The 25,811-nt window shown below is 42.2% G+C and overlaps 2 protein-coding genes across 2 annotated transcripts in view; both read left to right on the plus strand.

The window, feature by feature from the left end:
• NDUFB5 (NADH dehydrogenase (ubiquinone) 1 beta subcomplex, 5, 16kDa) overlaps nucleotides 1-1,027 on the plus strand; it is a 14,012-nt gene extending 12,985 nt beyond the window's left edge. The window contains exon 6 of the mRNA XM_012730255.1: nucleotides 844-1,027. Within this exon, the coding sequence (XP_012585709.1) occupies nucleotides 844-964 (121 nt within the window). The 3' untranslated portion in view covers nucleotides 965-1,027. The remainder of the gene's footprint in view (nucleotides 1-843) is intronic.
• Nucleotides 1,028-12,241: 11,214 nt separating this feature from the next.
• USP13 (ubiquitin specific peptidase 13 (isopeptidase T-3)) overlaps nucleotides 12,242-25,811 on the plus strand; it is a 119,064-nt gene continuing 105,494 nt past the window's right edge. The window contains exon 1 of the mRNA XM_004675392.2: nucleotides 12,242-12,547. Within this exon, the coding sequence (XP_004675449.1) occupies nucleotides 12,380-12,547 (168 nt within the window). The 5' untranslated portion in view covers nucleotides 12,242-12,379. The remainder of the gene's footprint in view (nucleotides 12,548-25,811) is intronic.

Here is a 25,811-nt window from a genome sequence, read left to right on the forward strand (position 1 = left end):
CGCCATGTGGTCACCTCCGGGGCAGGCGGGAATGGAACTCATGCAGAAGCGGCTTTAGATTCTCAGTGCTGTGCTTTAACCCGCTGCGCCACCAGGGAGGGCCTAATACCTTTCTTTTTAATAGCCACATCATAGATACTGAAAATATTGGGAAATAATTAAATTATTAAACAAATGTATAATTTGCTTGTTTTCTAAATATAAAGTTATGCTATGGAACTCTCATTAAGTAATTTAGAACATGGAATAGCAATCTTGTTCCTTAAAGGAGGAAAGAGATGGAGAATCCTAGTCTTTGATCTTAATCCTAGTCTTTCTTTTTCTCTTTATAAATATCGATTGTTTATCTAATGCTGACTAGGCTAGTACATAGCATGTTTCGTTCTGTCCTGTTGGGGATGGATGGCCTCTATAGACAGGATGCAAGCTCCTCCAAGAAGGCTTGTTGATTTTTAATTCTTAGCACTTGACAGAGTATATGAAGCCTTAGTAGTAGTCATTCTGTTGATGATTCTCCTAGCATCTAAAAGGCAAAAAGAACAAGGAAATACTTCCCTTTTGCTCTAGTAGGAGTAATCTGTCCAGGAAACACCCCCCCTCCCCAAAAGAAAAGAAAAAACAGGGAAAGAAGAAAACTGATCATAAAGTAATTTTAAAATATCACATTTGATGGCTAACTAATGAAGTTAAGTTTCAGATTTTGTTTACCCACACACATATCTGTGGGTAGACATTAAACTTTACTTAAAAGCAATAGACTCTGGTTATTCTTGATAGCACTGCTTCCTTAAATTTACAAGTGGAGGTGCTAGAATCATATGGCTGCTGTTCCTTTCGTTACAGGTTAAAGGAGCTCGAAGTACGGAGACTGATGCGCTCGAGAGGTGATGGTCCCTGGTTTCAGTATCCAACCATTGATAAAGCGCTTATTGATCATTCTCCAAAAGCGTCTCCTGACAACTGATCTTTTATTTCTCCATAAAAGAGTGTATTCTCGTTAGAGGAAAAATAAACTAATAATTCTGTATTTGTGCTCAGTGTGATGAATAAAAGATGCCCCTTCATTGTTCAGTGTTGCTCAGTATTGGCCCAGAGTAAGGCTTCTGTGCATATGTTATTTCAGTCTTTTTTAATTTCATTGAGGAATAGTTGACAAAGTTATATTTAAATGTAAATCATGGTGATTTGATTCATGTATCCATTGTGTAGAGTAAATTAAGGATTTTTATTTGGGGGGTTGGATTTCCTCTTTTAAGAAAGTTTAAAATAGAATTTAAAAAAAAAAAAAACCTCAAACAAGTAAGCATTTGTGAACTCCTAAAGGTAACTATGAAAGATTAGTGACAGATGAAAATAAAGGAATCTAATTTTGTTAAGTATCAGGAAGAATAGTAGTTTATACAAATGTCTGTGGAGTAGACATCTGAATTAATTAGGGACAACTCAGGGTTTTCAATTACAGAAATACTTCACCATTATATAAAACATTAACACTTTGATAAAAAAAAATTCAGTGCACAAATCTCAAAATGAAATTAACTTTTTTTATCCTTTAAAATAATATACACTCATGTATGTGTTTCGTAGATGCACTTTCTCAGATTCCTTAGAGTTCTTTTTTGTAATCACTGGAGAGGTTGTCCCACAGCTAAATGATTACTGCATAGATAATGAAATGTAAGTAAAAGCTAAAGTAATGGCTGTTAACTTACTGAACACTCGGTCTGTTGAGCACTATGCTAAATCAGTATTTTCATGTCATTTTCAAAAGGTTCTTAAAATTACTGTTCTAGAGATGAGAAATCTGGGACTCACATTTTAAACACATACACAATATTTACAAAACTAAACATTTAAAGTATTTACACCTCAACTTCCAAAATGACCTTTTAGTTTTAAGCATTATTTTTGTGCCTCTAACAACCTATCAATGCATTACCACTTTTAAATTTACATTCTTACATTCTTCAGAAAAGTAGAAATGAATAGATCTCCTGAGACTTAAGCCAATATATTTTTTTCAAGGCCAAGGAGAGAAATTGTTCTTTGACATCCTAAACTAAAAATCACAGGCTGCTCTTTAAAGCATGTACTTTTCTAGTGCCTTTGATGCAAGTGGTCTTTTGGTGAAGTTGCAATTTTCTTATTTCCCCAGGAGAGGGCGTCCTAACCCAGTGTTCCTAGATTTTGTTCTGACATTTACCTGCGCAATCTAATTACCACCTCATAATTCCGCCTAAGGGGTTGGGTGACGGCATGCTGTCCCTAAAGACCCTGCTTATCTGAACCACTTGAATTTGCAGAAGAATAAATGGAAGCAGATGGGTGATATAAGTGGTGACCATAAATGATGCTGTATTAAGTACAATTGCATTCTTGTTTTTTAGAATTTCCAGATTGCTTTTTGACATTAATAGGTTTTACTTTATTTCTCCTTTCTACTATTATAAATACAAGAAAAACAACATAGGAAATAGGGAAGTTCAAGAAATACTATCCCATCACCAATAAATTGAGAAATTTCCTTCTGTTATGGTTTCTTTTTTAACATAGATGGGATTATACATACTAACTGGAGGGATTTTAAGTTTGAGAGTGTTTCATACAGGAAAAAGTGGCTTTTTGTCCTTTATCACTGGATTTTAATGTGACTGCTAACTGCAAAGGGGCTATTTCCCCAAATTTATAAATTTCACATGAATATTCACAGAGCTATATTTTTGGTGTTAGGGTTCTAATTAAAGATTTACATAAAGGGGTCAATGGCTTATATTCTACATTGCTTATTATTAGGAAAGCGCAAATCAAAACTACTGAGATTTTCACTTCACAGAAGTTAGAATGACTATTACCAAAGGTCAAGAAATTACAAGAATTATAAGTGCTAGTGAGGATGTAGAGAAAAGGTAATCCTTCTGCACTGTTAGTGGGAATATACCTTGGTACAACCACTATGAAAAGAGTATGGACATTCCTCAAAAAATTAAAAATAGAACTACCATATAATCCAGTAATCTCACTTCTTGGTATTTACTCAAAGAAATGAAAACACTCCTTGAAAAAGATACATGCACCCTTACAATCATGGCAACACTAGTCACAATACCAAGATACAGAAACAATTCAAGTGTGTTGCAATGGATAAATGGATACATACATGAAAGATACCACTTGCATCAATGTGAAGCTTGAAAGAGTAATGCTACATGTAACAGATGTGGCACTAGGAACTTAAATTTTTAAACTTCCCTTCTACCTTGTACTGAAAAAGTTCCTTCATTTCTTTCAACACTGTTTTGAAGATTATGTTCTTCATGTCCTGGTAATATTTTAAAGATTACTGGGAAAGCATTTGTAAAGTATGTAAGAATTACAAAATAATACTAGGTGGTAAAAACCTGTGTGTGAACTAAAGGCTGAAGCACTGTTCGTTTTTCAAGAAAATTACTAAGTATCCCATAATATCTCTGCTTCAGGCCTACTGACTTCATAGAGATTATAATGTAAGTACAGGTAAATTAGGGCCAAGCATGAATGTTCTTAAAACAGAAAAAGTCAAATGTACTGAACTGTACAGTGTAAATGAGCTGTTCCGTTCTCATTAGAAAGATCACAAGGTTAGCAGTAAATTTCCTGGGTTCAATCTCTTTATCACTGTTCCACAAATCTTAGCTCTTTTGATTTCAACTATCTCTATTTTTGCCTTCACATATGACATATAAATAATATTTTCTTTTTACAGATCACATTGGCCTCATTAAACAATCCATGAATCTGTAAGCTCACCTTGAGAGCATCCCCTCTGACAAATAGAAAGGTATTCTAAAGGCTTATACAAAGTGGAGGGTTTTATAGATGGAAGAGGGCAAGACAAAGTATTGGCAAAAGATTATTTCAGGTAAAGAGGCTTTTACCAGAGGGGCAGGAGGCCTTGAGCAGATAACTCACTGGTGCAGATCAGGCAACTCCAGGTTGACTAGTTTAAGATCCTTTAGGGAAAGGACAAAACTACAGTTACATGAGGTGTTAAATCTTGGTGAGGGCCCAGCATATGCCACTCCATTTTGGGTCCATTTTTCTGATTTTTAACACTGCTCCTTTCAGGAAATCCCCCTCTTGATCATACTCAGCCTGACAGTTTTTTTTTTTTTTAAAGATTTATTTATTTATGCATACAGAGCTGGGGTATAGGTCAGAGGTGTGGAGGCTGAGAGGATTCACCAGAGACAGAGTGAGGAGCAGAACAGGCAGACCGATGAAGCTCACTGCTGAGGGGAGCAGCGGGTGGGTCAGGAGAGGTCTGCCGTGCCATGTGGGTCAGCTCCCTGGCTGGGGATTGAACTCGTGCTGCAGTGGCCTCATAGAGCTTCATAATGTGGTGCTTTAAACCGTTGTGCTGCCAGGGAGAGCCCAATCTAGCTTTTTTTTTTTTTTTAATGAAAACGAAGTTTATCTTTGTTTGCTTATAGCTGGATTCAATTAGACTGAGATAACAGTTTCCTTAAATTGATGGTTATCACACTGCCTCTTCAGAGATGTTAACCTTTTTTTGCTGATAACTAAACATGATCTCCAAGATTATACTGCAGAATCAGAGTGAAAAGAGTTCAGTAGTTATTCTCAAAGGAATTAATAGGAACCAGCAAATTCTATAAAATGGGGTAATAAGTATACTTTGAGGTTATCTGACTAAGGAGAGCAAAACACCAATTTGCATCAGGCCAAAAAGACCAATATGAATTTCAACAGCAGATATTCTACATAGAAAGTACTGTTACAGAATATGTCTCTCATATAACCCTAATGCAAATTTGGACTGCCAGGTAAAATCCTGGACTAAATGCTGGTTCATGTTAAATAATGACAAAAATTCAGAAATCCTTTGGCATAACATAAAAGAAGGACTTAAGAGAGAAATGCTGAGCTTGTTCTGTCAAATATATCTCCAACAGTGTCCAGAATATTTCAAAGGCAATTAACTAATTGTTCAAACTGGTGGACAGAAGTGGTCTGCTGATCCCAGTGGGGCTGGAGGAGTCCCAGGGATTGGGGGTACCTTCGATGGTAGTAATTCACAGTAGGAACAAGTCAGCATGGTTATATTAGGGAGTATTCCAAATGAGATGAACAAATCTCAGGGGAAGTTTTACTCGCCGATAACTCTGGCTATGGTTAATCGTGAGTTTAGGATTGTGTGTAGTGGAATCCCACTAGGATCTCACATCCCACCCTCCCCAGGTCTGAGTTTAGCTAACAGACCAGAATCACGTCACCAAGCTAGACAGTCATGGTGTTGGCACTCAGAGCTCCCAGGTTGGAGGAGAAACTGGGTTCTATAGAAAATATGTTACAGTGGTCTCTCTGGTGGTACAAGGGGTTAAGCACAGCACTATGAAGCTATCTGCAGCCACTGCAGTATAAGTTCAACCCCTGGCCAGGGAGGTGATGCACACGGAGCAACAGACCTCTCCTGTCTCACTCACTGCTCCCCTCAGCAGTGTATTTCAATCTATTTGCCTGTTTTGCTCCCCACTCTGTCTCTGGTGATCTTCTCACCCCCTGCACCTCTGGCTTGTATCCCAGGTCTTATATACATAAATAAATGAATCTTTTTTAAAAAATAAAATAATAAGAAAATGTTACAATATTATCAAATATAGATGCAGTGAGCCTCCTTCTGTTCCTTCTTGCAGTCAGCCCCTTAGTGGCTGTGCCTGGAGAACAGGAGATAGCCAAACCTTTTAGAGAGTTTGCCAGAAAATGGTTCTGATAGAAACTATAGCTTGATAGTGGCCACTCCTATCTGCTAGGGTGGAATTTTATTGGGAGCAAAAGGTAGATGCAATTCTCACCATAGCTCACCTCATACTCAGTGAGGTCTCAAGCTCATCCTGTGGATAGTACACCGACTCCTGAAAATATTAGTGGAATATATAATCTTAGCAAACTGTAGATTCTCCACTTGGGCTCTTTTAACTGTGGAGTGATAACTGCCAGAGTCGGAAGGATCAAGGGGTGCCACTTGTGATCTACCTCCCCAACAAAACTGTAACTATAAAATAAAGCTGCAGGCCCTGGTGCCAGCATTAGAATCCAGGAAGACACAGACTTGGAGTTCCTATCTAGTTTGCATTCCTTTCCCATCATTCCCTACCATTTCTCTGGGTAGAATGGACAATGCTCATGGACTGTGATAAGTTCACAAAAAGGGAGTTTCAATGTAGCTGATGTTCCCGAGATGATGGGGTTCCTGTAACAAATGAATGCATTTCCTGGCTTTTACTTTGCAGTTATGGATCTGGGAAAGCAAGCATTTTCTCCATGCAGATAAACAAGTTTGCTATCACCTGAAGGATCAGTGGCACAACTTTGCTCTCTTGCTCAGTTCCCTGATTCTACATCTTAGCACATAGCCTATAGGGATCTTGACCAGGAATTGGTAATCTTTCCCTGTAAGTAAATACCCTGGCCAATAGTCCATATGATTTCTGATGCAAATACTCTGCTTCTCTGATGTAGTGCCAGAGCAGTATGTAAGTGGATGCGTGTGGCTGACTGCCAACAAAACTTTGTTTACAAAAACAGACTGCAGTCTGGATTTGGTCCATGGGCTTCTGTTGGCCAATTTCTGATCGTGGAGTCAATCAAAACTGTAGGACATTTATAAGATGTCATGTTAGTTCTCACCAAGGCAATGATGCAGAAAGACCTGAGAGCAGTAAGTGACAGGTGTCTCATGACAGCAATTGAAAGATTTGTTCTACCAATATAGGTGCTTGCCACCCTAATGAAATCCTATGAGGGTAGTTAATAATATAGAAAAGTGAAAGTTCAATAGTTTAGCTTGTGTTCTGTACCACTGAAAATGAGACACAATATTTGGTGACTTCCTTTGGACTTTAGAGCCAGTAAGTATCCTATTTAGACTACTTGATTTGCTCATTTATTAGGAAATTTGAAAACAGCGTGTGATTAATATATTTCCCCCTATATTCATACTCAGCTTTTATACACTTGAGCAGAGGACATGTCTCCCTGTGTGTGCATGGAAATGGTGACGGATGAGCAGGGGTGGGAGCAGCTTGGGCTGTACAGGCAACTTGTGAATGTAACTCTGTAAGTCACTTGTGCTCCTGGAAGCACTGTGGAAAGTACTGTGAAAATCAAAGAGGTGGGCAGGGATCTCAGATTTCCTCTTATCTCATGGTGATGCTAAGAACTTTTCAAGAAAGGCCCTCATTGGTGGCTGGCGCACCTTCAGCACTAATTTGATCCCCAGCCAGCGGGGTGATCCACATGGTGCAACAGACCTCTCCTGTCTTGCCTGCTGCACCCCTCAGCAGTGTACTTCATCAATCTGCCTGTTCTGCTCCCCACTTTGTCTTTGGTGAATAATCTCACCGTGCCTGTACCCCAGTTCTGTATGCATAAGTAAATAAATCTTTAAAAAAAAAAAAGAGCTTTTTTCAAGGAGTTTGCTCATTCCAGTCTGAACCTACATCTTGTTGGGCAGATGTAGGTACTGTAGGACAGTAGAAACCTACTTACTTTTAAGTGGGTGGAGAAAGGGACAATCAGGTAAAGAAGAGGGCAGGTGGAAGGAAACCTGGATTTAATCAGTGATAATATGAAAAATACATTTCCCCTATTCACGAAAAAAAAAATACTTAATACAAAACATTTAGATAACACAGAAAAAACATATAGAAAACAAAAGCAAAAATAATGTTTTCATCCACAGAGAAACACTATTAACATATAGTTTATTCCAATCTAATATTTTTATACTAAGGCAATGTGTATATATAAATATTATTTAAACAGAAAAACAGTACATATACTCATTTGTAACCTGCTTTTGAAGTTTGATAATTTTTCCATTTCATGGAATATTCTTATGCCACTCACTATTTTTAATGATTATGTAGAATTTCTTCAAAAAGAAAGTGCCTGAACTTTCTTATTGGCCTTTTGCTGTTTTACTTGATCTGTTGTTAACTGTAATTTCCCTACTGCTTCACGTTTAATAACAGTGTTTTATTGTGGAGATTACTTGCCAAGATAGAAAATTTTATGGATATGAGCCTCCCTGGTGGCCTAGTTCTTAAGTCTCAGAGCTATCAGTAAGGTCTGAGTTCTATCCCTGACCAAGGAGCTAACCCACCTATGGCATAGCAAACCTCTCCTGTCACTCCTGCTGCTCCCCACAGCAGTGTATTCCTGTCAATCTGCCTGTTCTGCTCCACCCTCTGTCTCTGGTGAATCCTATCACATTCCCCTCCACCATTAAGACCTCTGGTCTACATCTTAGTTCTTCTACACAAAAATAAATAAATGGATTTTGAAAAAAAAAGACTATGCTCTATGATAAGCTACCACCACATATAACTTTATCAAATCAATCCACATTATTAGAGGATGTCTGAGGTCAAGAGTTATTTCCGTAATTGAACTAATTAAGTTATCTTTTTTTCCTGTATATTTCCCTGACTCCTCTTTTGGCATTAGTCATAATAACTAATACTCATGTCATGTTTTCATGTAACCTCTGTCACTTCTGGGAAGAATATTTGTGCAGCAATAGATTTTATCTAAAAGGCACAAAGCTGACTGCAAAACATATCTATTACAATGTTATAGATGGAGTCATTCATTAGGTAGGTACTCAGTGAGGGGCTAAAATAAACAGAGCAGTGCCTTCCCAGGGAAGTATCCAAAGGAAGGTGCAAGGAATAGGGCTGTCAGTTTGTAAAGATTGGTGCATAACGGTTGGAGCAGAGGAGGTTCATGGGGGAATAAAAAGCTAAGTCTTGAAAGGATTGACCAGAGAGAAAGGAGTAGGTAGAGCTTTCAACTAAGGTCAGGAGTCAAGTACATTTACCCCTGAGGGACACAACCCAGCTCACCAGAAGCATAGAATTGGGAGTACAGTCAGAGAGCAATATATTTACCTGGTGCCTTAAACCAGTCAATGTGACAAAAGGTGGTTCTTAGTCTTAAGTCCTTTGAAATCACTGTGGTAAGGTCATTGAATTTATGCTGGAAATGAATATTGTTTACCCACCATTACTTTAGTAAAGTTCATTGTTAAAGATCCACATGCAGAAACTAGCTTGAGTAACACAGTTCAGTGATACATTCATGTGTAGTCTGCAAAATTAACTATACACATTCCAGCGATTGGACCAGATCTTTCCCAAAAATTGTATGATTAAGATACTTCAGTGAAGTTTTTCTTACTATTGTTTTTGATAAATTTTTGTCATGAAACAAATGTAACATAGCTGGAGATATTTTGAAGATAGAAATCAAATCCTATAACCAAATTCTAACATAACTAAATTTTACATGCCTTTCAGGTTTTCAAAATGCATATATCTTACTCAGTTACAATGTATGTATAAGCATTGACAATATGTTAAGCAAATATTCTACAAATATTAACTGGTAATTGAATGTGGAATGTACAGTTGTTTTAATTATTTTGGGTACCAATATTTATACAGAATAAAAATTTAAATAGTACAGAAAGATAAAAAGTGGTAATTTCCCTACAGCCTATTGATTAGTTTCTTCTGTATATTCACACACATGTGTGTGTATGTATGTGTGAATGTGAATATCTTTCATATTTCTCATATTGGCAACCCCTGGAAGAAAGATCCATGATAATACCAGCTTATATAGTACATATCAGCAGCCTCCCATATATTCCTTGCTTGTACACAGACTGTACTTTGCTTTTTTTCATATAATAATATGATTAGGAGATTGTTACACATCAGCACATATAGAATGCTTCATTCTTTTTAATGATATAGTATTTTAAAAAATAATATAATAGTTTATTTTTACATCATTTAGTGCCTTTTCTCATCTCAGTTGTAATCCCTGTGGACTTCCCACCACTAATTCACCCATGTGCCATCACCATAGTCCAGTGCACTTCCTCCCCCCCCAGCCCCCCAATTTTTGATCCAATTCCCTACTCTATCCCTGTAAAATGTCTCAGGTATATAGTTGTACATTATTATTATTATTTTCTCCCATGGTCTTTATACTCCTGCTATGAGTGAACCCATCTGGTATTTTTCTTTTTTTTTTCTGGCTTATTTCACTAGGCATGATCCCTTCCAGCTCCATCCATGTTGCTGCAAAAGGCATGTGTTTGTCTTTTTTGATTGCCAAGTAATATTCCACGGTGTATATGTACCAAATCCTTTTAATCCAGTCATAATGATGTAGTATTTTAATGGCTTCCTTTAGCTAGGTTATTCTTGGCTTTGGGTTAGTGTAAACAAGGTTCAAACAACTATCCTTACACTCTAAAAATTTATTAGTGGTGCAAATATCTAGATGAAGGGTTGCTGGGCAAAACAGAGTATTCCTGTGAAATTAATTAATGGGTATTGTTAAATTTCCTTCCAAAGAGGTTTGCTGTTTTTATTCCCAACAATGTAAGGGCCTATTTCCAAACAGACCAACTCACTACGTTTTTATCAGAGTGAAGGGTGAAAAATGATGTCTTGATTTAACTTGCATTTATATAAAAATATCTAAATTTTTAATTTTGAACTCCTTTGAGTCAAAATTTTCCCCCCTGTAATTGGAGAAGCAGGTTTCACCCATGCAGCTGAAACAGCAACAGACAGTACTGGAAGATGGTAAACTGGTGAGAATAAAAAAGCAAAAACTTCTTGAGAGTGTCCACTGATGGGGACTGCAAAGGTGTTTCCATGTTTTTGCTTAGTTCCAGCCTCCATTCCCATCAAGTGGCCTTAAGCCTTGCTTGGGGGTATGGGAATTTAGAAAGCAGAGCAGGAGAGGGTTTGACTGTCTCTCACATCAAATTCCAGGTACCTGTTCCTTTTCCTTAGAGGAACCAACACATCTGCAGAATCAGAGAGCAACAGAAATAACCTAAGGATTTACATTACTTACAAATTTAGTAAAATAAATGACAAGTAACTAAAGAATTTAAGGGCTGGTCCTCCCTGGTGGCGCAGCGGGTTAAAGCACAGCACTGGGAATCTAAAGCTGCTTCCGCATGAGTTCGATTCCCACCTGCCCCGGAGGTGACCACATGACGCGGCAGACCTCTCCTGACCCGCCCGCTGCTCCCCTCAGCAGTGCACTTCGTCGATCTGCCTGTTCTGTTCCCCACTCTGTCTCTAGTGAAGCCTCTCACCGCCCCGGAGCCTCTGGCCTGTACCCCAGTTCTGTATGCACAAATAAATAAATCTTTAAAAAAAAAAAGAATTTAAGGGCCATTCGTCCTGGGTAAAGCTATTTCTTGCTACTTATGCATTACACTAACTAGAGGGAACCTGGGGTTTCTACCCCAACAGTATGTCAGGTGAACACAGTGGAATCCAACTCTCATTTTAAGAGTTTCTTTTTTCTTATGAGAGTACGTTGTGAGATGTGCTTTGTTCGCAAATTACTCTCCCCAACCCAACTCCATTCATGATTTATTTTGAGGAATCGGAACATACATATCTGCATATAAGATCCCAAACTGAATGTTCTACCTCTAGACCTTGACTCGCTCAAAAGATGTTCCAAAGACAGGGAAAAAACAAAAAATCTCTACCTTTTCTCAGTCCCAAGCATATGCAAAACAAATCTGTATTGTAGCAAAAAAATACACGTCTGTCCTTGCTGGGTCCCATTCGATTCTCTTTCATTGAGCTTTAGGTGTTAAAAAAAAAAAAAGTGAGGAACAGGCCTTCGGGAGGTTAACTAGGAAGTGTCAAGCGCAAATTTATATCTGGGCCTGATTTGAGGCTCAGATTTGCACATCAAATCTCATTCCCACCCAATCCCAGGAAGTCGCGGCTCTTCTGTTCACTTGTTTCAAAAGCCAGCGGGTCTGGAAACCTCAACCCAGCTCTTTGTGTTCGCTGCCTAGGAGTTTCCCCTTCGCGCCCCAAGGACTTGGAAAACACCGTGGCGGTGTCCCACTGCACCCCGCAGGCGTGAGCAAGGATCGCCCCCATCGGGCCCCAGCCGGCTGACGAATCCCCAGGCGACGCTCCCGGGGATCGCTCTTCGCCTGCAGCTGCCAAGCCCGGCCCTGGAGCAAGGCCCCTCTCCAGCGCCCCCTCCCCGGCGCGCTGCGGCTGGCGCACCCCAGTGCCCCGCCTGACGCTGCAGCTGGGCCGGCGATTCGCCATTGGATTAAAAATAGCAGCGTCCCCTCCACTACCCACCCCCTCGCCCGCCCGCCCCAGGCCCCGGGTGCCTGCTCCAGCCGCGCGGCCCGTTCTCCCAGCCCGCCGCGGCTCCGCTCCCGTCGTCTGCTCAGCCTGCCGCCACCGCCGCGGGCAGACTCAGCGCTCCGGCCCGGCTCGGCTCGGCTCCGGTGCGCGCCGCGACCATGCAGCGCCGGGGCGCCCTGTTCGGAATGCCGGGCGGCAGCGGCAGCAGGAAGATGGCTGCAGGAGACATCGGCGAGCTCCTAGTGCCCCACATGCCCACGATCCGCGTGCCCAGGTCCGGGGACAGGGTCTACAAGAATGAGTGCGCCTTCTCCTACGACTCCCCGGTAAGTGAGACTCGGCGGCGCTCGCAGTCCTCGGGGGAGGGTCGCCGTGCAGGCGGCCTGGGGTTGCAGAAAGCCCAGGAACTCCGCGGCACGTGAAGCTAGGGTGGGTGGGGGGGACGTAAGGGGGTGGGGGCGGGGGTGGTGAGAAGATGCGCAGAGGCAGCTAGGGACCTCCCTTCCCACCCTTTTCCCGCGGCGAAGTTGACTCTGGGGCACTGCAGCTCGGCGTGCATTTAGCGAACGCCTACTGGATGCCTGGAGCTGCATTCCCTCAGGCTGCTGCAGCCCAAGCCTGGGTCGCCAGAGTGGTGTTCTCCGCCAGCTTTTCTCGGCTGTCAGGGCCCCAATTCCCTGTAACCTTGCCACTTCTCCGCCGCTGTTTGAAAGGTGGATGGAATCAAAGAGTTCCCTGATCTTAACTGCACGTTGCAGATCGTTTGCATCCTCCCTGGGGTGAGAGCCGAGGGCGGCTAGGTGCTTAGGATTCCCCTGGTCCCCCGAACTTGCAGAGCCCCTTTCTTTCTGGGACCGTTTGCTTTGTCCAGTGTTTTCCACTCCTGGACATTCCTGATGCATTCTCCGAGCTTATCTTTCCCCACTTTCTCTTTCTGCCCACTCCTTTTCTCCCCGTCAGGATGTCAGAAAAAACCTTCGTGTGCCTCCACTCGGGCAGCGAACATAGGGGGTCTACTGGATTATTTGTGATTTTCTTAAGCTTTCGCTATCCTACTCTAAATGAGTCACGTAGACTAAAAGGCACGATTATAAATTATTAAAAGTTCAATCGCTGGTCGCGACCTCACAGACTAGAAGGGGAAGTTAAGACGGATCATTGCCACCACCCAGGGAGGTCGGTGACAGTTGGATGAGTATATGACAAGGAAAAAGGGGCTGAATACCCCTTACAAGAGCCAAATGGGCTTCAAAGTGACTCAGCTGTCTGGCGTTTATCATGTCTTTTTGACGACCAGGCTATTTTTATCCACCCACTTTAGATCTCAAGTGTCACTCTGCAGGTCCTAATGCAACGAGGACCTGCATGGATTGGAAGGACCAAGGCGGTTTCACAATAGTCTAGCACTTTTTATTCATATTATATAGAATATTGGAGGGGAAAAAAATCCAAACAAGTGGCAAATTGTCTAAAGTATTCTTACTTACCGTGTCGGTAGATTTAGTTTGGGTTCAGATGTTTGGTATACCTTTGAACTTTTGGTATTGTTTCTGTGACATTTGGTTTTTCTTTTAGCATAATTCCAGATTCTTGGGGGACAAAAATGTCAATTACTTTTTTTCTGTAAAAAAGGACTATGCAGAATGGAAAGAAATGTTTGTATTGAATACTTCACATATTGTGAGATCACATGACTTGAAGTGACTAGAGCAGGGTCATTAAATTCTGTTATTCATAAAATATTTGAAGATGTCAATTTTAGACTTTGTTGGGGCAGGTTCCCCCTAACACTTTAGACTTGTTGAGGCAGTTTCACCCAAAAAACTTAAGCCAGTGTTGGGGCAGTTTCCACTAGTAGATTGTAAGGGTGGAGAGGGATGATGATCCGAACTAAACAGGCTGAGAACTCTAGGAAAGAAAAGTGGCTTGAGTGTTTTGAAACAGTGCAGCTTGTAAAGTGGGTAAAACTACTTTTCTATGTGTGCTTTGGGTTGCTCTTCAAATTCTTCGTCTAAGCTGTTTTTTCAAATCTGTAGTACAATATGTAGTGAATGGTTGGTGTGGAAAAGATTTGAATTCACTTCTCCAAATAGTTATTGGTGACTTACTGTACGTCACGTACTATTCTAGATGCAGCTTTTCCAATGATGATTTCATTCATGTCACAGTCGTTCCTTTGGGAAGATTGGGCTTATTCACAAGGCCAATGAATCAGTATATTTCATTATCTGTGTTTCAGGGGAGGAAGAAAAAGAACGCTTTATAATAAGTATGTTAAAGCACACACACACAACACAGATAAAGTCGGATCTTTTCCTGTGGTACTTATTTAATACTTCACCATGGACCTGGTAAGGAGTCTTGAGCACCTACCATGCACCAGCTCATAAATACATGATTGCAATGACTGTATATAGAGTAAAATCCCTCACTGATAAACACCAAAGACGTTAATCTGCAAGTGCCCTAAGACTGGTGGAGAAAAGACTAAAACCACTTGAATGGGGGGGAGGGGGAATCATACTTGCTTGGCTGATTTTGAAAGAAGCCCTAGATAAAGAGAAACAAAGCAGAAACATTTGAAGCAAGGTAATAACAGGTGCAAACAAATGAAGGGCAACTTTTTTATTTGCTCATATTTATTCAGAAGATGATTTAATAAGCAGTGAGGTCAAAACCAAGTGGAGAGTGGGGGACAGGACCTTGATTTTATAGTCTTATGAAAAGCTGTTGAAAATACTGTGATTTAAAGTAGTATTAAAGAAGACTGGCATGGCAATTTTATTATGTACCATGTTAAAGACAGTGTGACACTTCAGCTGTTCTTCACCTTGGTGTGTGTCAGTATAGTATGGAATAGCATGAGACTCATTTTAGTGTTCCTCTCCTTTCTTTCTTTTTTAAAAGATTTATTTATTCATGCATACAAGAACTGGGGTACAGGCCAGAGGTGCGGAGGGTGAGAAGATTCACCAGAGACAGAGTGGGGAACAGAACAGGCATATTGATGAAAATACACTGCTGAGGGGAGCAGTGGATGGGACAGGAGAGGTCTGCCAAATCATGTGGGGGTCACCTTCCTGGTTGGGATTCGAACTCGTGCTTCAGTGGCTGTGGCTAGCTTCATAGTGCTGCACTTTAACCCATTGTGCCACCAGGGAGGACTTCTCTCTCTCCTTTCTTTCTTCCAATCTGCTAGGGCTCAGCACCCAGCAGGTGCTCATGAATTCCAGGACAAGTGGAAATTGATTTGTTCACCTTCTGGCTTGGTGTCTTCCTAGATTTACCTCCCCACCTTAACCTGTAAGCTTCTACCTCTCTGACTTGTTTTCTCTTACAAGGTCTGTCCTGTGACCTTCATGATCTTTCCAGCAACTGGTATACATACCAGACTCTCAAAGGATGTCTAGGAAATACATAAATTGCATGAATTTCAGGCTCTGAAGTTAGCAAGGATATCATATGTTAGAAAGGAACCATATGAGGTGATCATAGATAATGTGCTAACATCACTAACTGAAGGAGGCTGGCTGGGCTGCCACAGTTACCCTGTGTAAATTTACTGTGTAAATTCTCTATGCCCAGTTTCTCCACCCTCGAAAGGGGGACAATAATAGATCCTACCTCAGGGGATTGTTTTGCAGGTTAAATAAGTTAATATATAAAGTGTGCTAACAAATTAGTAATGACTATCCCAAGGAAAGAAAGAATAGGGAGTCAACATGGGCTCTAATCCCAAGAGTTTAGTTGTCAGGGCCATATAGAAATCTTGGGTTGATTTTTTTCCCTTTATTTTCAGGGACAGAGAAACAAGACTTTAATGTTGGCTATAGGAGACCCGCAAGACACAAACACTTATTCTAGGACCAAATAAAAAAGTACTCCATCACTGTGAAAAGGCAAGGTCTGGGGTGGGGACATGTGTGTGACTCTCTGAGGAGAGGACCAGGGTGGGTAAACTGGGCTTTGGTCTGTGGGCACTCCCCCCTTTTCCCAGACTCAGTATGAAGTGCCATCTGGAACAGGTCCAGCCTGGATCCTTCACTCACACTCCAAGTTGGAGTAGCTGGCCATGAAGGAGTAGCTGAGGCTGCAAGGATGTGCTGTGTTTTGGGAGGAGCCTGATATGGGGATCCAGGTCTGTGTTGTCAACTCCCCTCCAGCCCACTGGTCTTGGGGGTTTACTGAGGGGTAATTCAGTGGAGAACTTATCTAGATTCACATTTTCTACTCACAAAGCCATCTTTCAAATCCAGGCTCACCTTCTTGTGTTGAGCCCCTCCTTCATCTGAATGTAACTTGTCCCTCACCCCAGTTTCTAGACTCCAGGGAGCAAGTCTTTGACTCTTCACGGTGTAAAACTCATTTCCTTTTTGAGGAATACCTTCCTCTCGTAACATCTTTGGCAGCCTTCCCTTTCTGCTTCCTCTTGTTCCTCTGAAGCCTACTTTATTTAAAGTCTGTGCCATACAATGACGCACTTATAGCTCACCTTCTAGAGTTTGTTCTCATTTCATTTTTGTTTACCCATTTACCTGGAGGCTTTAAAACATCCACTTAGGTGAGAAGCCTTGTACCCAGGTTGGGTATGGAGAGCAACAAGGCTGATTTGTGCTGATTATACCCCCTCCCCACCTGTCTGAGAGTGTAGCACTTATCTCATGTCTCATCTTAGCCAACTCCTTTTAGTCAACTGGAAGGCAAGATAAGGACTTTGGCACAGACAATTTATTTCGGGAAAGTGTCCAAGGGGATAGTGACAAAGGCAAGGGAGAAAAGCCTAATTCCAGAGTGGGTTATTGAGGGGCTACCACTGGGGGTGACTAGCACTCAGTCTGTTTGGGGACTGTCTGAGGAACTGTTAATTGCCATCAGCATCATACATCTGGGAGGCAGAATGGGTATTATTTACCCACCGGGTCCCATGGTCTTTTGGTACAGGCTGCCGGGGTGCATGTGAACTTCCAGGTTCATATTTGTGCTGTAGAAGCAATCAGGTTTCCTCTTCTCACCTCCCACCAGAAGAAAGAGATTCCCCACGTAGCCAGAGGCTCAGACTTCAGGCCACACCTGCTATGGCAAACAGCTGCAAATATCAAAATTGCGCCCCAAGAGGATGTGAAACCAGCCAGGGCAGCGCTCCATAGCTCTTCTCCAATTCCACATTAGGACGATTTTGTTTGGTAAAGAGGTGTTTTTCCCCTCTCCAAAGCTTGGTGGTGTCAAGACGTCACTGTTGATCTCCATTTTCCTTGGGGTCTATGCAAAGCGCTGGGCAGCGCACTCCATGGCAGGTCTAGATATCCATTAGGAAAGCCTTTGCCATTTCCATCTGTTTGTAGGATAATTTCATATTAGAGACCCCCAGAATTCCTTCTGTGATTTGTAGTAAATATGTGTTTGCTCTTTATTCCAGTTCCTGGCACAGAGGAGCTCCTAATCTCTTGGAATTTCCTAAGTGATAAGAGCCACAAAGATGTTTTCTTGTGATTCACAACAGCCCCCTTTCAACCAGTCCTGAGTTTATGCTAATGAGTTGACTTTTGATAAGCTCCTACCAAGGCCTGGGTGTCTGGGGAATCAGACCAGAGGGTTGGGAATTTTGGTCCCTTCCTTACTTCTAGGGAGAAGGAAGAGCTGGAGATTGACTTAAATCACTAATGGCCAATGATTTTTAAAAATCAACCTTGTCTATTTAACGAAGCCCCCATAAAGTTTGGAGGGTCCTGGGAGGGCGGTGTGCTCAGTGAGAGGCTGGGAATGCTGTCCCCTGCTCCTGTGCCTTGCCTGTGTATCTCTTCATCTGCGTGTTTACTAGTAACCTTTGACAGCCTCTGCAACACACTGGTCATCTAGTAAGTGATCTGTTTCCCTGAGTTCCGCGGGCTGCTTTAGCCAATTAGTTGAATCTGATGAGGGTGTCATGGGAACCTTATCGATTTACCGCAGGTTGGTCAAAAGTACAGGCCACAACTTAGACTTGAGATTGACCTGTGAAGTGGGTAAACAGTCTTGTGGGACAGAGCTCAGTAACCTGTGACTTATTTGCTCTCTCCGGGTAGATTATGTCAGAATTGAGTTAAACGGTGAACTACCCAGTTAGAGGCTACTGAGTGCTGCAGAATAACTTGGTGTGGAAAAATCTCCCAGCCATCTGGTGACTAAAAGTGAAGTATCTTGGGAGTAAAGGAGAGACATAGGTGTGTTGTTCCTTTACGCTTCTGTCTTTCTCTCCTTTACAAGTATCTGCCAGGCACTCTCCCAGATATTACTCCTGACAGTGAACCCTTATGTGGAGCATTAGTTCTCAGAGTGCTTGTGGAACCAGCAGCACCAGCAGGTCCTGAGAATCTGCTAGAAACACAAGTTCTTGGGTTCTACCCCAGACCCACTGAAGCACACTCTGGGGACAGGGCCCCAAAATTCTGTGTTTTTGTTTTTTTTAAAGATTTATTTATTTATGCATACAGAACTGGGGTACAGGCCAGAGGTGCAGGGGCCTTGAGAGGATTCACCAGACAGAGTGGGGAACAGAATAGGCAGATCAACGAATCACACTATTTAGGGGAGCAGTGGGTGGGTCTGGAGAGGTCTGCCGTGCCATGTGGGTCACCTCTGGGGCAGGCGGGGATTGAACTCATGTGGAAGTGACTTTCAATTCTTAGTGCTGTATTTTAACCCGCTGTGCCACCAGGGAGGGCCCAAAATTCTGTGTTTTGTTTTTTTTTTAAAGATTTATTTATTTATGCATACAGAACTGGGGTACAGGTCAGAGATGCAGATGGTGAGAGGATTCACCAGAGACAGAGCAGAATAGGCAGATCAACGAAGTACACTGCTGAGGGGAGCAGCAGGCAGGTCAGGAGAGTTCTGCCCCGCCATGTGGTCACCTCCGGGGCAGGCGGGAATCGAACTCATGCGGAAGTGGCTTTAGATTCTCAGTGCTGTGCTTTAACCCGCTGCGCCACCAGGGAGGGCCCAAAATTCTGTGTTTTAATAAACTCTCTAGGAGATTCTGATGTGGGTCAAATTTGAGGCCCAGAAATAGGTTGCTCTCAGGTTGGGTATATTCAGTGACATACTAGCTCATGTAATCCTGTGAGAACAAGCACACAGGCCATACAGGTAACTGGTAGAGCTGAGCTTGGAATCCAGGTAGTCTGGCTCTAGAAGCTGTGCTCTGTATTTTTAAATATCATTTTGACCATTTAGTCGTATAAATCACCACCATATATGTTCACATTCTTGTGCAACCATCCCTACCATAAAGCTCCAGAACCTTGCACCATGCTCGACACAAACCCTGTATCCATTCAGCAACCAACACCTCTCCATTTCCCCCACCTTTGTACTCTCTGGTTCCCTGAATTGCTTTTTGAGGTAACTTATATACGGGGCATTATAGGGTATTGGTCCTTTTGTGGTTGACTTATTTCACCATGTTGTTCCCTATATCAGAATTTCCTCCTTTTTAAAAGACAAAATAACATTCCATTGTCTATAATTCCATACTTTGTCCATGGAGCTGCTGGTGGATATTTGGGGTGCTTTTACCTTTTGGTTGTTGTAAATAAAGCTGCTAGGGTCTGGCACACACATGCTGTCACTTGGGCTTGGAACCTGTGATTCTCATGGTTGTGTAAGTCACGTTACCTTCCAGGGATGAGATTTGCCATCAGGGTGCTTACTTCTAGGGGAAGAGAATTTAATTTAGTATCTATAGAGAAAAAAAGGGACTCATCCTATAGGAGAAACAGATATAGAAAAACAAAATGGAGGAACTTACTGATATTTTTGTGTTCTTTTTGAAGATGGATTCTTAAACTTCATGTATTAAAAGTTCCTTTCCAAAACAGCTTCAAAAAAGTTTTATATGAGTGATTCTCAAGTGTTTGACCTCTTTATGTTTAATTATTTTTGAGAACTCCAAAGAACTTTTATGTGGTTTCTATTGATCTTTACTATATTAGAAATTCAGACTGAGGGAAATGTATATCAACTTGCATTACATTAGCTATTAGAATGTTATCGCAGATGTGTTGATTAAAAAGTGCCACTCTCTGCTCAGGAGGGTAAGTTTGTGTTATGGAAATACTTTCCATTTTATACCACCTGAAGGATCTTGGGACATCACAGGATTCCCAGGCCATACTTTAAAAACTGAAGTCCTAGAATATATATCAGAAAGTATGACTGGTTACTGCTGTCACAGACCCACTTGTACAGTGGTTTATGAGCTCAAGATTTTGAGTCTGTGCTGATTCAGTAATTACTTATTATCTTAATCTTAGCTCAACTACTGAGGTCATATGTCACAGAATATGTTCTTTCTTAAAGCAAATTAAAAATTAGAGAATTTTAGGGAAATGCACGGGACTATGGTGGTGGCACAGGGGTGATTTGGTGATGGGAAACCCATGGGGATTACAATTGAGATGAAAAAAAAAATGTGAAAAATGATGTAAAAATAAACTTTTTAATAAAAAAAAATTAGAGAATTTGACTCCTTTTGAAAAAAATGGAACTACTTGGGCTGGGAATTCTTGGCTCTTTCTGAGGTGAGAATTCTTTATGTGCTGACTGTGAACTTCATTGTAGGGAGATCAGGCTGGGTCATTTCTTGGGGAGAACCCTAACTTATAGTATCTTTATTCCCTTTGGTCATTAGAAGTATTTCTCACCTCTTGCCTGGACAGTGAAAGTAGCACTCAGGAAGCTGAGTAGGAGACAAACGCGAGGTTGGTCTTGGCATCTGGATACTGGGTATTGTCTCCTGGTTCACATCCCTGTTTTGCTAACATTGCAGGGACGTTGTCCTTCCCAGAATCTTGTAAGAGTTCTGCAGATTGTGATTCTGCTATCAAGAGACTGGAAGGCAAAAGAGAAGCAGCCATCACTATTGCTGTTATAGCAATGACATGTGATAGATGGGAGGTTTTCCTAGTGGCTCCTGAGTGTCCTGGACTCAAAGTCACCTCAGTCATGGGGGAGCAGTTTCTTGTGATGCTAATGTATCTGAATTTCCTGAACATGAGTGCTGGTTCCTCTGACCTTGAATCTCATAGCTCTTTCCACTATTTTCTTTTAAGATTTATTTTTTTGTGCATACAGAAACTGGGGTACAGGCTAGAGGTACAGGAAGGTGAGAAGATTCACCAGAGACAGAGTGGGGAGCAGAACAGGCAGAGGTACTGAAACACACTGCTGAGGGGAGCAGTGGGCAGGTCAGGAGTAGTCTGCCATGTCATGTGGCTTATCTCCCTGACAGGGGTTCGAACTTGTGCTGCAATGGCTTCAGTAGCTTCATAGTGCTGTGCTTTAACCTGTTGCGCCTCTAGGGCGGGCCCTGTATTAAATTCTGGCTCCCTGTATTAAATTCCTGCTTGCCCGAGATACTCATAAGTAGTTTGCCATTTTTGATCAAACCTCTGAGTCCTTGTGTATTCAGGATGGCACCCCCTAGTCTTACCTGATCTCAATGTCAATAGACCCCAGACCTTTGTTTTCAGCTGCTTATGGAGTAAATCTTCCTCTTCCATTGGAGAGGAAGGGGCTAAAAAGGGGGGTTGCTCTGGGAGTGGGAGCAGCCTGGACCTCTAACTGCTTGGACAGATGTCAACTCTTCCTTCTCATTTTAGTCTGTTTCAACCCAATTTCCAGAATTACTTGAAGCTGCCAATTTGGAAGTCCATTAGCAATTCAGTATCAACCAGATGACCTTTTGCTTCAGGCCTAGGTTTCAGCTTTGTTGACTTGACTTAGTTTTTTATCACTTAGCCTCTGCAGTCCACCCTTCCAGATTTTGTTGTTATAGATTTCTGGTTTTTTTTTTTAACTCTTTATTCCCTTTACTGTCCTTGCTGAGGTTTCAGAGAAGAGTGGAATTGATATATGTGTATAATCTGCCTTAGGTACCCAAACTAATAATCAAAATGTCACTTGCTGCTGTTTTTTCATAGCAGTTAATGCCCTTCAAAGTTGTGTCAATTTTAGAGTTTTTTTAGAGCAAGAGTAGACACTGATCCTGCCCAGAGCTTGTTTATGTTCTTTACTCACTGAGTCTGGACATCTGTGCTCTCTGAATTCTTTTTCCCTCCCCTGCATTCTCCTTCCTGTGGACTAGAGTTCCATTAAAGGGGCCACAGTTCATGTGGTGCCCCAATGCGGGAGCTGTGCTGTGTCATCCTCTCTACCCCTCTCACTTTCTCATTTGAAAGATCGTAAGTACAATGATGTCATCTCCATCATTTGTAAGTGTACAATTCACCAAAATCTAGGACATTCACGTTGTTGTGTCATCATCACCATCGTCCATCTCTGAAACTCTTCATAAAACTGAAACTTTATTCCTCTTAAATAGCAACTCTCTATCTCCCCATCCTCCTAGCCCCTGGTAACCACATCCTGTTTCTATGAATTTGCTTCTTTAAGTATCTTACATAAGTGAGATCATATCGTATTTATTTTTGTGTGTCTGGTTTATTTCACTTAAACGTAATGTTTTCAAGGTCATCCATAATTGCATAATTTTCCTTTTCATTTAAAGCTGGATAATTTCTCATGGAGTATGTATACCACATCTTGCTTATCTATTCATCTTTCTTTTTAGGTAAAGATTTATTTATTTATGCATACAAGAACTGGGGTGTAGGCCAGAGGTGTGGGGAGGTGAGAGGACTCACAGAGACAGAGTGGGGAGCAGAACAGGCAGATCAACGAAGTACACTGCTGAGAGGAGCAGCGGGCGGGTCAGGAGAGGGCTGCTCCTTGTGGAGCCCTCCTTGGCGGGGGATTGAACTGGGCTGCAGTGGCTAAAAGTAGCTTGATACGCTGTATCTTCAACCCCTGTGGCATCAGGAGGGCTCATCTCCATTTATCTCTTAATTGACACTTGGTTCTTTCTACCTTTTGGCTATTGTAAATAATGCTGCTATGAAACATGGGTGCCTCTCCGTCTCTTTTACAGCACATCCTATTAGTCACCAGTTCCTGCTCTGCCCCTGTAGAGGCTGAGGCACTGACAATTGCTTGCCTGTCCTCTTTTAGCCACCATCTTGCCTCCCTCTCTATCACCTGCACTCTTGGTTGTTTTCTTTCTCTTTTCTTCTTCTTCCTTTTTTTTTTTTTAAAAAAAGATTTATTTATTTATTCATATAGAGCTGGGGGGGGGAGGGGGTACAGGCCAGAGATGCGGAGGGTGAGAGGCTTCACCAGAGACAGAACCGGGAGCAGAACAGGCAGAGCGATGAAGTACACTGCTGAGGGGAGAAGTGGGCGGGTCAGGAGAGGTCTGTCACGCCATGTGGTCACCTCCGGGGCAGGCGGGAATCGAACTCATGCGGAAGTGGCTTTAGATTCTCAGTGCTGTGCTTTAACCCGCTGTGCCACCAGGGAGGGCCTCTTCTTCTTTTTTAAGCAGCGGGTGAGCCACTTCTCGGGGCTGGGGCCAGGGATCGAACTTGCATTGAAGCGGCAGCCGCTAGCTTGCAGTGCTGCATCCTAACCCATTGAACCACCAGGGATGGCCTCGTGGTTTTTCTAAAACCTAGGCCAAACCATGTCCTTTCTCTAGGGATTTTCAGCTGTGTTTTTCAGGCTTTTCTAACAGAGCACCTCAAGTTGATTTGCCTCATGGATGCAACTTTCCTTGCTGGTGTTGTCAGTTAGCACCTGCCCTCTGCTTACATTGCTTTGGTCCACAGATATTCTGGTTTTCAGATTCTCTGTGTTTTCAGTCCTCCATGCATTTGCCGGGGCTTCTCCCTTGGCCTAGAGTGCCTCCTCCCAACCTTCCTCCTCAGTCCCAGCTCCCATTCCAAGGGAAAACCCCACTGATTCTTCTAACTAGCTCTTTGTCCCTGAGAGTCCCTCCAGTCAAACCCCAAGCTGGATTAGACACTTAACTTCCTGAGCTTTCAAAGCACTATACACAGCCCCACCACAGTTTGGGAAACTGACTGTTGAAGACATAGATGAGCTCAGGTCTTAGAGAATTAAAGGGAAAAGAACAGAGGACCAAAAACTGCAGTCTGTTGACCCTATGAGGTTGCATATTTTGTGTTTTTCTATTTTTAAAAAATTCATGAGCTTATGTTTGGGAATAAAAAAGGGTTACTTAAAAATAATCAATGCCATATTTTTTGTCACATTATCTGAAAAGTCATAGGTTGTCTTTTGAAAAGCCAGTGTCTTGGGCACTAGCTGAGTGTTTCAGCCTCAAAGGTGGGTGGTCACACGGTACTTTTCTGGGAGAAGACCGAGGGCTGGTCTCTGTGGCCACAGCCTAGGCTTCTGAGCTATTCCTCAAGTTTCAATATTCTGAGTGATCTCCTTGTCCCTCCACAGGGAAGATGTGAAGAGCAGCACCTATTTTTAGGGCTGGAACAGCAGGGCAGGGCAACAATGACAAGAATTTAATGAATCTGACATGCCTCTAGGCGGGAGATGTTGCTTGAGGTGCAGAAAAGTATGTGCTTCCTGTGATAAGATTACAAATAAAATATTTTGTTTTGTGTTAATTAGCAAACATTAGTATTTCTTTAGCGCCCACTATACACCCAGATTTGCACCAGTTGTAACTGGAGGTGGTGAAGGAGTATTTAGGAGGGAAATAGAAGCAAGAGGAAGCCATGGACCCTTCTAGATAGCAAGTGTGAGCACCAATTCTGAGGGTCTTAAAGCACTCAGTAATGAATCAAACATTGTACTCGGTGCTCCATAGATGTCTTCTTATTTAATTACAGTACAATTGGCTTATCGGCTTTAATTACCTTTGTTGCCCCCTTTTACAGAAGAGGAAACAGAGTCAGAGAAGTTGTCATTTCTTCAAGGCCCTGTTCAAATATGGGTGTGAGGCCGAGATGAGACTTAACCCCTGCTGTCATGAGGTTAGCTACACTGGGAAGGACTTACAGGAGATTTAAATTAGAAACAGTGTGGCACCTATGGTGTGTAAATGGAGATTTCAGACATGAAATAAGCCTGGATTTTTTTTAAGCAGTAAAACCTGGAAGAGTTATTGGCCTGGACAACTGGATGGGAGCTGAAGAGGTGACATTTTGGAGGAGGAGGGGACAGAAGCACGGAGGTGGGATCCAGACTGGCATGTGGATGAAGATTTAACTGTTTTATGAACGAGAAGATTATTGGGAGACTGGAAAGCAAGGGTGAATACGCTGTGGGTTCTAAAGGACATTGAACTTGATAAGACAGATTGGACAGTATGGCTGGATAGAGTGAGGGAAGAGTGTGGGGACAGTGATCATTGGGGGCATCTGCCCCTGATGTGGGATGAGGAACAGGTTGGTAGAAGGGGGAAACTTGAATAGGAATTCAACTAAAAATCTCTTGTTACAATGAGGAGGGTGATGGCAGTGGGGATGTAGGTGGCAAGGTGATGAGAACCTCAATGTAGATTTTTTTTTTTTTTTTAAAGATTTATTTATTTGTGCATACAGAACTGGGGTACAGGCCAGAGGCTCAGGGGCGGCGAGAGGCTTCACCAGAGACAGAGTGGGGAGCAGAACAGGCAGATGGACGAAGTACACTGCTGAGGGGAGCAGCGGGCGGGTCAGGAGAGGTCTGCCGCGC

The sequence above is a fragment of the Condylura cristata genome, unplaced genomic scaffold (assembly GCF_000260355.1).
Source record: "Condylura cristata isolate star-nosed mole 26May11 unplaced genomic scaffold, ConCri1.0 scaffold00003, whole genome shotgun sequence".
NCBI lineage: Eukaryota > Metazoa > Chordata > Mammalia > Eulipotyphla > Talpidae > Condylura > Condylura cristata.